The sequence below is a fragment of the Panthera onca genome, chromosome B2 (genome assembly GCF_046562875.1).
Source record: "Panthera onca isolate mPanOnc1 chromosome B2, mPanOnc1 haplotype 2, whole genome shotgun sequence".
Lineage (NCBI taxonomy): Eukaryota > Metazoa > Chordata > Mammalia > Carnivora > Felidae > Panthera > Panthera onca.
The window spans coordinates 17,377,921-17,393,830 of record NC_138343.1 but is presented as its reverse complement, the minus strand read 5'-3'; the positions used below and the strand labels follow the sequence as shown (position 1 = coordinate 17,393,830).

At 44.6% G+C, this 15,910-nt stretch overlaps 1 protein-coding gene across 4 annotated transcripts in view; it reads right to left on the bottom strand.

The window, feature by feature from the left end:
- The window catches only part of NEDD9 (neural precursor cell expressed, developmentally down-regulated 9), a 182,161-nt gene that overhangs the window by 17,383 nt on the left and 148,868 nt on the right, over positions 1-15,910 (bottom strand). For all 4 annotated transcript variants that reach the window (XM_060614802.3, XM_060614805.3, XM_060614806.3 and 1 more), the window contains one exon: positions 10,857-11,303. In XM_060614802.3, the coding sequence (XP_060470785.3) occupies positions 10,857-11,303 (447 nt within the window). The remainder of the gene's footprint in view (positions 1-10,856; positions 11,304-15,910) is intronic.

Genomic DNA, 15,910 nt, shown 5'->3' with positions numbered 1-15,910 from the left:
GCTCTTGGGTCACTTTCATTGGACACAGCATTGAGGAGGCCAAACACTCAATGGAAACAGTGCCCCGATTGTCAAGCCTCTAGCATGCCTCCCCTGCTGCTTTCTGGAAGCTCTTTGTGCAGCAAGTGCTAAAGCAATATTTAGTTATGGAGGGACCAAACGCCAAAGAGCAGCTAGAAGGATTTAACGTGAAAGGACATGGTGGGAAGTGACGTCGGGGCTCCTCAGGGGCTGAGGTCTTCCTCTGGACAAAGCCGAACGTGACCCGTGACAGAGCTGGGTGCCCCAGTCATTTTTTATATGCCGCGGACCGAAATGCTCTTTGAGAACTGTAACGGCATGGGCATTCTGGTTCTTTTGATGTCCAAATAAATGCAACAGGCCACTGAGCACTAAATCTAGATTTTGAAATGCATTTTATTTATTTTATTTATTTTAAAAAAATTTTTTTTAAATATTTATTTATTTATTTTTGAGAGACAGAGTGAGACAAAGTGAGACTGGGGAAGGGGCAGAGAGAGAGGGAGACACAGGATTGGAAACAGCTCCAGGCTCTGAGCTGTCAGCACAGAGCCTGACGCGGGGCTCGAACCCACAGACTGTGAGATCGTGACCTGAGCCGAAGTCGGACGCTCAACTGACTGAGCCACCCAGGCGCCCCTGAAGTGCATTTTAGAGAGATGCTCATAGACCGCCCTGAAGAGGATGTGATTATGGAAAGGGATCAAGGCATGAGAATTTCTAGACCCAAATGCCTAGCGCTCTCGGTTCCTCCCACGGCTTCACTGGGAGACGAGATGCAATGGCTGATGGAACAAACCACGCACGTGGCAGAACTTGGTTCTGCGGCAGGGATGTCGCTTCGAGAGACACCTGACCCACCAAGGGCCTCTGCCTTATTCGAGAAGATTAAACACAGGAAAATGGGAAGAAAATGACAAAGTCTAGGATGAAACACTCTCTTAGCTTTTGGTAGCAAAGCAGGGAAGACAGTTCTCCTTAACAAGACGCTCTCTGGAAATGTTCCCACGTAGGGGGACAGGGTGAGAACTCTGATTCTCCCTGGCTCAGCATACCCCTACCCTCCCTCCTGTGTTCCACCTGTTCCCTGCCTTCTGTCGCCACAGCTCAATCTTCTAGAGGTGACTGCGATTTCTAGATGGGAAGGTGGACTGCCTCCTACAGGAAGAGTAAAAAGATTGGCCAAAACGTAGGGAGTCAGCTCGAAATTTATATCAGTGCCTGCGTGTCTTGTTTTTGTTGTTGTTGTTTTGTGTTGTGTTTTTTTTTTTTGTTTTTTTTTTTTAACGTTTATTTACTTTTGAGACAGAGAGAGACAGAGCATGAACAGGGGAGGGGCAGAGAGAGAGAGGGAGACATAGAATCTGAAACAGGCTCCAGGCTCTGAGCTGTCAGCACAGAGCCCGACGCGGGGCTCGAACCCACGGACCGTGAGATCATGACCTGAGCTGAAGTCGGACGCTTAACCGACCAAGCCACCCAGGCGCCCCTGTTTTGTGTTGTGTTTTAAAGAATCTTGAGGTCAAGTCATTTTATTAAACTTTTCAAGTGACTCTGGGAAAGAATCAGATAAGGATATCTGGATCATAAAATTTTAGCAAAGACCATTAGAGACAATTCAACCCTACTCCCCATTTCACAGTTCAGGGAACTGAAGTTCAGAGAGGTTATTCAGACAGTTAATGACAGCAAAGTAAATGAGAACCTGGTTGGCTGGGCACATACTACTTTTCTCAGTGTTCCTGTTGCTGACATTAGCAAGACAGATTAGAAATTTACTAGGAATTTAGTACTTTCCCAATTTCACAAAGAAACTCACTTCCTTGCTTGAGAAGCAAAACTTGAAATCTGGGTATCTTAAATTTTGGGGGGGGGGGTCCCCTCTCCCTGGCAAGACCATTCTGGGAGATTTAACTATACAGCAGTCTCCCCTCATCCCTTGTGAATGTGTTCCAAGACCTCCCCCCCCCCCCCACTACCAGTGGGTGCCTGAAACCATGCTTAGTACCGAGCCCTATATATATACTATGTTTTTCCTGTACATACATACCTATGATAAAGTTTAATTTATCAATTTGTCATAGTCAGAGATTAACAACAACAATAACAAAATAGAACAATTATAATGATATGCTATAATAAAAGTTATGTGAGTGTGGTCTCCTTCTCTCAGAATATTCCTATTGTACTGTACGCACCCTTCTGAGAATGATGTGAGATGATAAAATGCCTACGTGAAGAGATGTCAGGTGAGGGGAATGTCAGTACGTGACAAGGAGGATCATTTGCTTCCGGACCGTGATTGACCATGGGTAACAGAAATCGTGAGAGCAAAATGGTGGATAAACGGGGACAATTGTGTCTGGTTACATGAAGTCCTCCATTTGGACCAATTTGAAGTCATGTGACAAGGTGGTATTTCCAATGAGAGAGAAATCCAGCACAGCAATGTTCTCGGTGGTACCACGGTCTTTACATCCCCTTAATCATCTGCTCAGGACTTCTGGATCAGCCTGCCATGAAACTGACCACTGTACCTGGGTGGTGGGAATTTCCCACCTTCCTAAACCCACATTCCCTCAGCACGGAGGCTACTCTCCTGATCTGGGATGGGAGCCTTCCAAAGTGCCTTTCATTCTTCCTGGCCCAGTGGATGCTGTTTAGCACCCAGGACTCTGATGAGCTGGAACTGCTGATAAAGTGTCCTAAACATGCCTTCCTATTTTAGGGCTGGGCAACATCAACCGTTAGCTGGACAGATGTGAGTTCAAATATCAATGCTGCCTCTTACTAGAGGGATGTCCTTCAACAAGTTAACTAACCTCTCAGACTTCAGATTCCTCCCCTGTAAAATGAGGTCATAATGAACATCTTATGAGGCTATTGAGAAGATCAGATGAGATTATGGATATAAGGTCCCTAACAAGGAGCCAGGGCTCCAGGGCACTTTTGGGTTACCCCCACTTTAGTTCTACAACTATCTTGAAAAATGAGCCACTTGATAGCATGCTAAAGGCCATGCAGTCAGTTGGTGGTGCATTTGAAAATAAATAGCTATTATGATAAATAATTCGTTTAAGCACACTCTGCTTTAAGAAAACCAAATAAAATTTACTCCGATAAATCAGATGTGATTATGGCATTGCCGAAGATTCTTTGCTTCAAGAATGGACCTTCTCTGGAGTCCCTTTAAACAGAGGATTCCTTGGCACTCTACAGATATTACTGGAGTTACATAGAACTTTTAGAGGAGACACATTGTCCTAAGTGAGTCACACCCTGACTCCTTCAACAGGAGCAGCATACCTCTCTAGAAGTGTCCCTTGACAACTGGGTGGGTGGCACTCTTGAGAAGCAAGTGTACTTCTGACGGCATCTAGCTTTTTCCACAAGGCACCCACACGAGGCTGTTATTTTTTAAGTTTATTTATTTTGAGAGAGAGAGAGAGCAGGGAAGGGGCAGAGAGAGAGGGAGAGAGAGAGAGAGAGAATCCCAAGCAAGTTCCTATCTGTACAGAGCCTGACACAGGGCTTGATCTCGCGAACCATGAGATCATGACCTAATCTGAAACCAAGAGTGGGACGCTTAACCGACTGAGCCACCCAGGCACCCCAACATAAGCCTGCTTTTAAAGATGCGTTCAACCAATATTAAGTCTCGGTTTTATCATCAAATCAAATAAACAAATGCATTCTTTCCTTTCCCTCACAAATACAGCATTATCCACTCAGCCAGACATCATACCACACACAATATCTGACCTATTCACTGTGATAAGCACATTCACATAGCATGAAATCATTGAAAAAGGAAAGAAAATTACCTTTGTTTGCTTTGGTGTGGGTTCCTAAGGAGTTGCTAATGCATTCATAGAAATATATACTATCTCTAAGCTTTGTGACAAACTGCAACTGAGTTAGAAGGCCTTGGCATTGACCAAACAAACAAAAAAAAAAAGACCTTTGTACATTTTTAGGGAGGTGTTACAGTTTGCTCATTCCCCTGGCGTGGGTGGCTCGGCTGGGAGGAGAGACTTCTCATTTTCAAAGTAAGCTCATAAAGTCCTGCCCCTAAGTGCTCAAGGACCTCCAGTTCTGTGTAAGATTTAAAATTCATCTTGACCCTTGTGGGTAGGGATTTTAGATGAACGTTCACTTCTCCACACAGACCCTGGAGCCATGTATTGAGGGGGAAAATCGTTTAAATTTGGATTATCTTTATATAGCAATGCACAATTCTGAAACATAGTCATACTTCATTGAGTTTATAAATGAAGAAACCAGATGTACCTAGTGCCCTGTCAAACTCTGATTCTCCCTGCTGTTTTTCAGGGTGTGTGTGTGTGTGTGTGTATAAGAAGGCAACAAAGGAAAGTGAGGTGAAGTCAGAGTTTATCTTCCTGGGGAGATTTCATTTCCTCTAAATCTATTTTTACTTGTTGATAGACAAATCATACTGCTAATATATAGGAGTTAGTTGGCTGGTAACGGAGTGTTGCCGTGAGCAACCAGATTTCACAATGCTTCAAATCCCAATATGGGAAATCCTCGGTTCCCTAACCAATGGCTTTGGGTTAGAGTGTGTGTGTGTGTGTGTGTGTGTGTGTGTGTGTGTGTGTAATTCATGATGACTCAGTGTCTAAGAAGGTACAAATATTGTAGTGAATCTATTTCTGGTTCTTATGTTACCTTTCAGGAATGGACCCGGAAGACCTGGCTAAAATCTTTTCATCATCTCCTGCCAACATTCAGCCATGTCCCATTTTGGGAGGTAAGAAATGGTTTTTAGAGATGATGTAATGGGGTCTAGATAAACCTTAATGTTACTTGAGTTTTCTTTAATTTTTTTAATGTTTATTTATTTTTGAGAGAGAGAGAGACAGAGACAGAGACAGAGTGTGTGAGCAGGGGAGGGGCAGAAGAGAGAGGGAGACACAGAGTCTGAAGCAGGCTCCAGGCTCTGAGCTGTCAGCACAGAGCCGGACGCGGGGCTCAAACCCACGAACTGCGAGATCATGACCTGAGCCTAAGTCGGACATTTAACCCACTGAGTCACCCAGGCGCCCTGTTACTTGAGTTTTCTGAGTGCTACCACCAATGCATTACTAGCTCCAGCCTAGCCCATCATACACATTGTGATGGCAGGCCATTAGTGTTTTGATGAACCCATGAGCTCCCTTGAGATTAAGTGAAAAGTACAACATATTCTGGGGACCACAGAGGAGGGAGAAAACTGCTGGTGTGCAGAGAGGACGCTCCGTAAGAGGAGATGAACCTTGAAATGGGCTTTAAAGGATGAACAGGAGTTTACAGATAGAATAGAGGAGGGAAGGCATTCTCAGTAAGTAACAGAATTATGCAAAGGCAGCTCTACTCCTCAGTAAAAAAAAGTGCAGTTCTCCTCTTTAGGTGAGGACAGAAGCGTTAACTAATCTTGTCTCCGCTGGGCAAAATGTGTAAAAGCTAGGCTCTCAGACAAGCTGAACTTCACATCATTCATGCTTTGAATGCTCACTTGTTGTGTATAGATGGTTATAATTCCAGAAAAGAGATGGTGGCATTCTCCAAGACACTTCTAGGGGGAAAACTACCATATGGAATCTGACACATAATCACCACAGATGGTAATGAGCTGGGTGATAAGACTTGAACAGTGCGTGATAGTCCGATGGGTGATAAGATCGGAACCGCTTTTCAGATTACTTAAAAGTCAACGCAAATTAGACACTTCGTTTCTTGCTTCCGCCTTGTTCATTCGTTCAGTGGCTGTTAGCTGTGTGCTGACACTTGGCTATGAGCTCAGCCTATAGCAGTAAATGCTGTATATGTAAATGACATAAGTAAATGGCAGCCTTGAACCCTGCCTGCCTTTATGGAGCTTATAATTTAGCTCAAAACTGATCTTCAGAAGGATGCAAAACAGACCTAATTCCATCAGTTGGGAATAAAAGCGACATGTCCAGAAAGTAATCAGAAACACGCATAGTTCTCGATTCCGATCAAGGCACAGAATGGACCAACTCAGATGGCAGTTTAACTGATCTGTGAAGCAGAAAAACGAGGCTATTTTAGAGGCTTTTAGACGTGTGGGGGCTCCACTCCCAACCGTAGTCCCTTATTAAGTAGAACTGTCACTTGTAAAAAATTGAGAACATGAAAAAATACACACAGTTTAGCTTTCCAAATGATTGGACTATGAGTAACTCATTTAATTTAAAATTGCCTGTGAGTTCTTGGCAATCACAGGGCATATTTAGAAATCTTCGCAAAGCAAGAAGAATCTAACCTACAAATTGTTTTCAAATATAATCAAATAGCTATGAGCCGTAAATGTAACAATTAATGAGGTTGACCTTAAGTGGCTTTCTGCACATTTGTGTAAATGTTTATTGATTTACACTTTGCAGTCTTGGTGTGTCATACCTAGGAGTCAATTTTTTTTCTTTTTTTTTTTTTTTTTAATCTGAGCTCTCAAACATTCTTGTAGGCCCTGGGCATTCTGCCCGCAATGCCTCATGGATAAAACGGCACTGCACACAAACGCAGAGTGAAAAAGGCCAATGAAATTAAGAAAGGTGTCAGTGTATATGGTTTCCAGATAACTTTAAGCGTTCTTTTCTACTCCGTGCAAAATTCTTGTAGAACCAAAGAGAGAGCCACGCGCTCAAAGGAACAGCATATGTGCTAGCAATAAAGTACGTGCCCATCTGATGTACATTCAGAAACACAAACAGGGCTGAGGCCCTTCGAAACAAAGTCTGAGAAAAGGAAAGACAAACAAGGAAGAGGAACTGATTTTTTTAAGCCCCCTGCTATGTTCAGCTCCGGGCCAGATCCTTTCTGTAGACTGTTGTATTCAATTCTCACAAGAACTCTGTGGGGCAGTTGTGATTGTTCCCATTTCACAGATGGAGAAACGAAAGCCTGGGGAAGTTGAGTAACTTGCCAAGGGATGGACAGCTATGAAGGAAGAGAGCCAGGGGTCAGTCTAACGCCAAAGACCACGCTCTTGGCACAACACGGATGCTGTCTTGTTTCGTAAAAGGGTGGGGATTATATCCTTATCCTTCTTTTTCTAGCCCCTGACGTAGTAAGTGGTGCATGTCGCGTAACGTCGTTGGGATGGGTAGAGGTTTCTTAGGTGGGTGGAGGCTGCAGGTTGCCAAAGAGCAAAGCTGAAGTGATAGAAGGCAGAATTTTGTCTTTCCTCTCAAATGATTCATTAGTGGATAAAACTCCTGAAGCCCATATTCTGTAGCAACATCAAGGGAATCTTTAACTATGGAAAGTCCCGCATCACAATCAGATGGGAACACAGCCAACTGCCCTCATGGTCACTTCACAGAGTTTCTCAAAATGAAGTCCTGGATCCCCTCTCTCAGAACTAGTGGAGGAGCTCACCCCAGGGCAGATCCCAGGCCCCAGGAATAGAATTCCTGGTGAGGACGGCCTGGAAATCTGCATTTCAACTCACCTTCCCTACCTCTCCAGATGATTCTTTTGTTCCCCAAAAGCTCTCTTTAGTGGTTTAGAATAAGCTCCACTGCCCTCCTCTTTTTCTTCTGGAACAGCTTTTAGGGACCATCGCTTAAACTACCAGAAACGTCTAGTGCTAGGCTCACCACCCTTTAAAAGATGGGAAAGTAAAGAGAAAACTTGTAGCGAGTCAGCTACAAGGAGAACTCAAAACAAAGACAAAACAAAAACAAAACCCAAGAAGCCCTCCTGATTCTTGCTGCACTCGGATTAACTCCTGGGGCCTTGGCTTAAGTCAGTACTGTGATTCTCACCCACTGATAAGATTCCTACAGAGAGGCGGATGTTGACAGAGGTTTTTCAAGCAGCTATTATTGCCTAGAAGGTTAAAATTATCTTTTTAGAGCAGCCAAGCCATCTCCACCAGGAGGGAAGAAGGAAGGATGGAAGGATGGAAGGATGGAAGGAAGGAAGGAAGGAAGGGGGGAAGGGGGGAAGGGAGGAAGGAAGGAAGGGAGGAAGGAAGGAAGGGAGGAAGGAAGGAAGGAAGGAAGGGAAAGAAGGGAGAGAGAGAAACAGCAGGAGCGAGAGCAAGCAAGAGAGAGAAGGAAGGGGGAGGGAGGGAGAGAGAAGAGGAAGGAAGGAAGAGAAGGAGAGGAAAGGAAGGAAGAGGTTCTTCCTCCTCAAGCCCATGGGGGTTCACGCCAGTGGCCCAGTGGACAGGATGGAGGCAGGCAGTGTAGGGAACCAGAGTCACTAAAATGACTTTCAAGGTGAGGCCAAGATATTCTGTAGAACACTTGGTGTTTGTCAGGGAGAAGCCAGGACTAGTCCATCTGTGTGGCCACGTTACCACTTCAGACCCCCACTGGTCGAAGCTTAGCACTGCAGTCATTGTCTACTCCCCAGTTCTGGTAAGGTCTCCCCACCCCCCGTCTGGTTGCACCCCCTATATGAACTGGCAGAGGTCCAATTCAGAAGCTGGCTTCCTCCTACCGGAATCGCCTACTTCTTGCTAAACATAAAATGTCCCACAGATTTTGGAATTAAGCAAACAAAACTCTGAGCTCAAGCGCACACCCCAGCATCAACCCAAGGGAAGGCGTGGTCAAAGTGTCTCCCCTTTAAAAGGATGCAGGGCCAGGGAGCAGGTCTGCAGTGCAGTTACAGCAAATAAAATGGGAAGAAGTCTGAAGGACTTTTCAGACTTGGAGCTAAAAAAGGTTGAGTCTAAAAAAGGAAAACATGTCACCTTCCTGCCAAAATAAACTGTGATGAAAGTTTAGACCCCACCACCTTTCAGCCAAGCATTTCCTGTTTCGGCCTCCCTTGTCCGCCTCAAGCTAGCTCAGATGAGGGAGAGCTATTTTTAAGGTGCAAACAACCAGGAATAAGAATGAGAGAAGCTATTTATTTAGAGTTACACCTTTCAACTGTTCTGTTTTTCCCTCTGGAGCTGGAGGCTTGGTTTGGCTTTCCCTTTGAATCTAAAGCTCCTGGGGTAAGAAGGATTTTGAAAGGTCATGGTGAAGTCGCCATGCCTCCAGACAGCGATCATTGTCTTGGAAAAGACAAGTGCCCACTTCTTGAGGAATTTCTCCTAATATACAGCTACTCGGCTTATGCAACACAGGTGCTCTTGAGCAGTGTTTTTGTTTTAATTTTTTTTTACTGTTTATTCATTTTTTTGAGAGAGAGAGAGAGAGAGAGACAGAGCGCGAGTTGGTGGAGGGGCAGAGAGAGAGGGAGACAGAGAATCTGAAGCAGGCTCCAGGCTCCGAGCCGTCAGCAGTGTCTGACACGGGGCTCAAACTCATGAACTGTGAGATCATGACCTGAGCCCCGCCACTTAACTGACTGAGCCACCCAGGCGCCCTTCCTGAGCAGTGTTTTGTAATACATTCCTTTTGTATAAAAGGTGATTTGGAAATACACTCTTGGCTTTGTTATTTATGGAATCCAACAGTGATTCTCCCCCCTTTTTTGTCCAACAGAGCATTCCATTATCATGCAAATAGACATTCCATAATTTACATGGGTTTTAAAAGTCTTTGTATTAGATTTTCTTGAGGCAGGGGACACGTATACGTAGTGTTCTTGGAGCCAGCAAGCTCGTTCTGCTATCTAACTGCGTCTTCCCTTATTTCTTATTCCACTAAATCAGTCCATTCTTAATACCAAACCTCAAAGGACCCATTGTAGACCCTTGGAATTTGCCAGTAAAAGAAAGAGAAAAGCCTCCGTTGTACTGTTTACATAAGCGTGGCCTTGGTATTGGCTATCACCCCCATAGTTCACCAACATTATTTTCTTTCCCATGTGTATTTCCACCTGACATTACAGTTTTTTTGTTTGTTTTGTTTTTTAATTTGGGCTCTACAATGTAAGCATCGTGAAGGCTTTGTTCACTGTTTAATTCACCAATGTATCACAAGCATCAAAAATATACTAAATGAAAGGAGCATGTGACTCTTGATCTCGGGGTTGTGAGTTCAAGACCCACACTGGGTATAAAGATTACTTAAAAAAATAAAATCTTAAATACACACACACACACACACACACACACACACACACATGCTAAATACTTAAAATTAATTCGGTTAACAAATTTCTATTTATCTCAAATTATTGTGGCATTTTGAATTATACAGAGTGCTGAAGACATCCTTCCTTCCTTCCTTTTTTTTTTTTTTTTTTTTAACATGATGCTTTCCTAAAAATTCTAGCTCTCCTGTTTTCGCCCACCGGCTCAAGCATTATCATAGGAATTACTTGAAGGACAAGAGGATGTCTCCTTTCTAAATTCACTAGCATTTCTGTGTTTTAAATGGGTCAATCTGGAAGTTAACAACTCTGTGGGACAAGTAGGTAGGTATGATCTACTTCCAGCTCCTTTGCTCCCTTTACTTCTGGTGGGTTCTTTGTGCAGCCAAGCAAACAGGGTCATGATTCAGCTTTTGGTGAAAGGAGAGTCCTTTCTGCATCATTGTACTTGTACAAAATTTGGTGCCTTGTACCACTCAAGGAAGAAACAGAAAAGACTGGAAACAATTTGAGTGCAGAGCTTAAGTATAAAAGCAGATCTATCAGAAAGAGAGAAACAACTGAATGATCCAGTATGATCTGGAATGATGCATGAACTTATCACGACACAGGAACAAAGTTTAGCTGACCAATGAATGGAAAATGGCGCAAAGCTGGTGCCCGAGATCAGGCATTGAGGTCTACTTACTCTTTGGAAGACATACTTCCTTCTTGGCAGTTTCAAGTTCTTGTTTTGGGAACATTTCAATTTCTCTGAGTGCAACGGAAACATAAATAAATAGGAAGAAAAATCCAGTTGGTCGCTCACTCACCTTTTTGCTTAAGTGGGGGCCGTTAGCCCCCCCAGTGCTTCTCTGCACGGATGACGGTAATTGATACACATCCTGTTCCTGGGTACCATGGCTAGTGGGGACTTGGTAAATCCCCTGATGTTGGTAGGAAGGTGGCACTTGGTAGATTGTGTCTCGAGGGCCGCCATGTGGGTTTGGCGCTTGATAGAGCTTCTGTTGGCCAAAGGTCTGGTGCGTGAGTCCAGAAGTAGGCTGGTCCTGACTGGAGGGGGTCTCCTGAATGGGGCCGATCAGAAGCTTCACCCGGTTGCCGGGGACAATGCCTTGTCGACCATGTAAGGAGCAGAGCCACCACCCTTCCAGTCCTCCTGTGTTCTGTTCTATAACAGTCAGGATATCTCCCTTGCGGAAGGCCAGCTCCTCGGCACACTCCGGGACGTTGTCATATAAGGCCCTTGCCATGAGATTCTAGAAGAAGAGAACAGATGGACATCGCGTTAGAATTCTAGCTCGGTCCTTTTTCACACCTAAATCCCACGCTTTTATGGAGAGGCACACTTCCTGGAAAGGAGAGAAGAATGAACGTGAACAATAGTCTGTAAGGAGAAGAACAGATGGTGCAGACAAAAGACAGATACATACGTACTGCGTCTGCCACCAATGACATCAGACTGCCTCCTCGGAAAAGCCCAGAACACCACAAGAGTTCTTTCCTCTAGCGGTAGCTGCTGTGCCAAGGAATTATGGGCAGCGCCGTTAAAGAGTTCACTATGCAAAACATTTTTCTTCCTTTCTTAAAGCCAGCTTGCAGAATAAAATACTCCAAGTGCTACAGCGGACGCTTCTCATTTTTTTCCCTTCATATATTGGAGGCAGAAAGAGTCAAAGAAAAGCCCAAATAACAAGCAGTACGAGTGGCATTTCTATTTGGTGTGAAAATGGAAACAAACGTACAGTCATATATGCCTTGCCAGCGCTTAAAAATTCTTACTCTCAGTTGATCAAGAAGTCCTTGGATACAGGGAGAATCTACAAGCAAGCGTTTTTGGGTTTTTTTCCCCCCCATGGAAATCGAGCCTGGTGCATGGCGTGACAGTAGTCTCCACCTCTATATTTGATGGCAGGGAGTGATGGCAGAATTTGCCACACGTAGGTGGATGCCATCCCTTTCTTTTTTGCTCTTTTATTTGTACCTTTCCTGAAGGCCTCTCCTCACGCTGCCACTTTTTCCCCCACTTCTTGAATCTCGCCATTCACAACAGAAACGCTGTGCCTTCCCCTTTCATGGGCCCAAAACACTCTCTCCCTTTGTAAGAAGGCCTGTCTGGCACATTCAGTACTAAGCAGACAGCCAAAGTAGGCATTCAGCAGAGAGCGGGCAGGCAGGACGTGCTGACATTCTTGGAAGCCTTTCAAAGGCTCCGAAGATTTCATTTCTTGGCGTCAGTAATGTTTCGCAGTACGATGGCAGCCATCGCCACATGCCTGCTCCTTCCCAGCACAGAGAGGAGTCGGGATGCTATAAATTCATCACGAGCACTTGGAAAACTAAAAGTGATCTCTCTGGTGCTTCCCTAAAGTGTCTGGATGCACTTGAGTCACTGCAGTGGTGATCCTTTGTGGGAGGAGGGACAGCCTATTGGGCGGATCATGTTTGGGACTTTACATATTCGTGGAATTTTTGGCAGTTGTTGTTTGGATTTCTGCCCCCTGTTTGCTTCTCTAGAAACATGGACTTGATCTTTCAGCCTCGTGCTTTTCATTCCTTTAGAACTGACATACATTAATCATCTCCCCCTGTACTATGCCTCATAACCACAGGCTTGTGCTGTATGCTGGTCCTCTCCTCTGGGGGGCAGGGGGGCTGCGTTATGTAAGGCACCTCCCCTCTGGTCAGTACCTGGGAAGGGGTCTTACTCTTGCTGTTAATCCTCTTAGTGCAACTATTTAACCTAAGAAAAGGAGGTCAAGCCATACCCAGGAAGCTTGATGATGCTTTTTAAGAATAAGGTTGCAGGGGCGCCTGGGTGGCTCAGTTGGCTAAGCGTCTGACTTCGGCTCAGGTCATGATCTCATGGTTTGTGGGTTTGAGCCCCACATTGCGCTTGCTGCTGTCAGCACAGAGCTTATGTCCCCCTCTCTCTCTGGCCCTCTCCCACTCTCAAAAATAAATAAACATTAAAAAGAAAAAAGAAGAAGGTTGAAGTTCTTGTTCTTGGATCAGCTTTGAGATCCAAGAAGTCTGTGGTGTGGACAGGTGAGCAGTCAGGGAAGCTCAAGGGAAACTGGGGGGGGGGGGGCGGGGGTTGTGTTCTAGGTGAAGGTTTTACTTAGAATTTATATGCTAGGAAACTTTGGGATTTTTTTCTAACAATTAGAAGTCCACATACATAGAGATAGAATCATGCAGCATTTTATCCTGGCTTGAGGAACCATTTCAGGATGTGTCATAATCCCCAAATCTCTGTTTCTCTTCTTCCGTCTTTGGGTGTTCTGTAACTTAGAAGAAAAGTCGTAGAGTTATGGATGATAAGATTCTGGTCCTTTGTACCAAAATAATCTGAAGGAGATCACTCCACCAGAGTTCTATGGTGATTATAGGGTAGGGAGAGAGCCGAGCGCTCTCATCTCTGTCCCTTGCTCTGGGGACCATGCAATGACTGGGGATGGTTGGTACGAAAGCTCCAAGATAAAATCAGAAGTGGTAGAGTTAGGACCAGTTCTGTGGGAGCTGAGGGTGGATAGCTGTATGATTCTAGCGGCTACAAAGAAGGGAAAGAAGAGAAACAGAAAACTGTCTCTACTGTACTCTGTAGAAAGGCAAAGGACTACAGACCTAATCAGCATAAATAAGCTCAAGGCATGTAGAGCTGGGTCACTGCCATGGGACTCCATGAAGCACTGAAGTGGAGCATTGGACCGTGCTTGATTAGAAGCAGATAGAAATCCCCGTGTGAGAGCCGTTCTGGATGTTCTTTGTCTCTTATCCCAGTGACTTTCCCACCACCTGGTAAGCACCATGCTAATGTTTCAGATGTGTCTCAAGAACAGTTTCTCTGGGGCAACTTTCAAAGACTGTTGTCTTCGCCAACGGAGGCACCAGGGGTGAGTTCTCCTGACTCTTTGTCCGTGATTCCCCAGCAGGCCTCCTGCTGCCCACACAGATGAGGATTTAGGAAGAAAGCTTGGCATGACCATTGATGGCATGCACCCCAGTGCTAGCCTGACATCTCACACACAGATATTCTCAGCCTTGGCTGAACAGGAGTGAGTTGCTTAATCTCTATACAAGCTATATAGAGAGAATCAGTGTCTACACCCATCACTCTCCCATACAGAAGGTTACATACAGTTCCAGAGACCTTTAGCAATGACCTGAACCCAGTGTCCCTGTTTTATAGATAAAAAAACAGGTCTGGGAGGCCAGTTTATCATTTGCCCAAAGCCACAATATTGGTGTCAGAGATGGGAATGGAACTATGGTCTCTTGGCTCAATTCTCTTTCCAGAACTCTTAAGCTGTCTTAGCTCAACTACACGCTGTCCTCCAAACTGGGCTCAATTCCATCGTATAGTGAGTTCTGAAGATGACAATTCTTGTCATGTCTATAGAATAAATAGATCATTTGCCTTTGTGCCCTAACTTCCTCATGTGTAAAATGAGAGTGAGGGTAACACTACCCATCTCACCGGTTTGCTATGAGGATTTAAAGAAGTGAATCCAAGTCAAATACCTTAACACCGCTGGAGACTTAGGAAGCCGTTATGACAACTTATTTAATTTGCTGGGTGGCACTTTGGTCTTGGAATCTCTCCCCACTTGGCCTCCTGTCATCAAGGGTTGAGTTCTGCTCTAATGATGCTATTATAGATATATTTATACATAGCCGATCTTTCTCTTGTTCAGTTATATATCAGGAGAACTGTATCTGTCAGTATTTCTCTGAATTAATAATGAATTGTGGACACTTGCAGCCTCTTGTGGAACATTTGCCTGTAAATAGCAATAACGGAACTGTTGGTTGCCCTCAAGAGACTGAGACAAAACGTTATTATTATTACTACTACCCTGATTATTATTACTGAGTGAATTATGGCTACATGTCTTGAGATTCCAACAGGATACAATCCATCAGAGAGTGGGGGGGAAATGGGTGAGGAGCTCGGCTTTTGAAAATACTTGGCATTTTGGGGTCAAGAGTTCATTCGAGAAGATAACAGCAAAATGAACGTCATCCAGAACACAAACCATCTCATGCAAAAGTGCACAGAGTTGGTGGCAGATCAAGAGTTAATTCCTCTGCCTAGGAGAAGGTGGACAGACCGCCTCCTTCAGTGTGGGAGGTGTGATTCCTTAAGGCCACAAAGTCAGAAGAGTGATTATCTGAATATCTTAGAAAAACCCAGAAGAAGCAGTTTGTCTATTGAAGATCTCCTCTTTCTCCCACCCGCCCCAGGATATTTATCTCCCAGGCAGGAAAGGTCAACACAGAAACAAACCCAGGAGAGATAAGAGAGCTATGTCATTCTATAGCCCGTTGGATGGTTAGCCTCCGCAGGGTGGCAGTTAGAAATGCAGCTAGGGCTTGGCAAAGTGCCAGAGCAGTTGGGGCACTGAAGTTGAAAGCCAGAGGAACTTCAAAAGATTACACTCCAGCTCCTTCACCTTACAAATGAGAGAAATGAGGTTTGAGGAGTTAATGATTTGCCAAGACACCTGGCAAGAAGGTCATAGAGGTGGAGCAAGAATTTAGGTCTCTTGTCTCCAGCTCCAGAATTGGGACAGTATTTAACGAAGTCAAATGCGCATGCTACCAAAACTGTGGTTCTCATTAGGATTAGAAATCAGCATTGAGAGTTATAAATCCCATTTGAGGGAACCCTAATTGTAACAGTCTCTAGCACTGACCCCCACCCCAATCCTTCTTGAAACTCTCTTTTGGCTTCCACGCTTTCATGATTTCCATGAACTTCACTTCCTGGTTTCTTCTCCACTGTTGTTCTCATGACCACTCATCTTCCTTGTTCTTCACAGACTAATCATGTAGCAAAGGGATCCCCCCTGTGTTCTTTGCT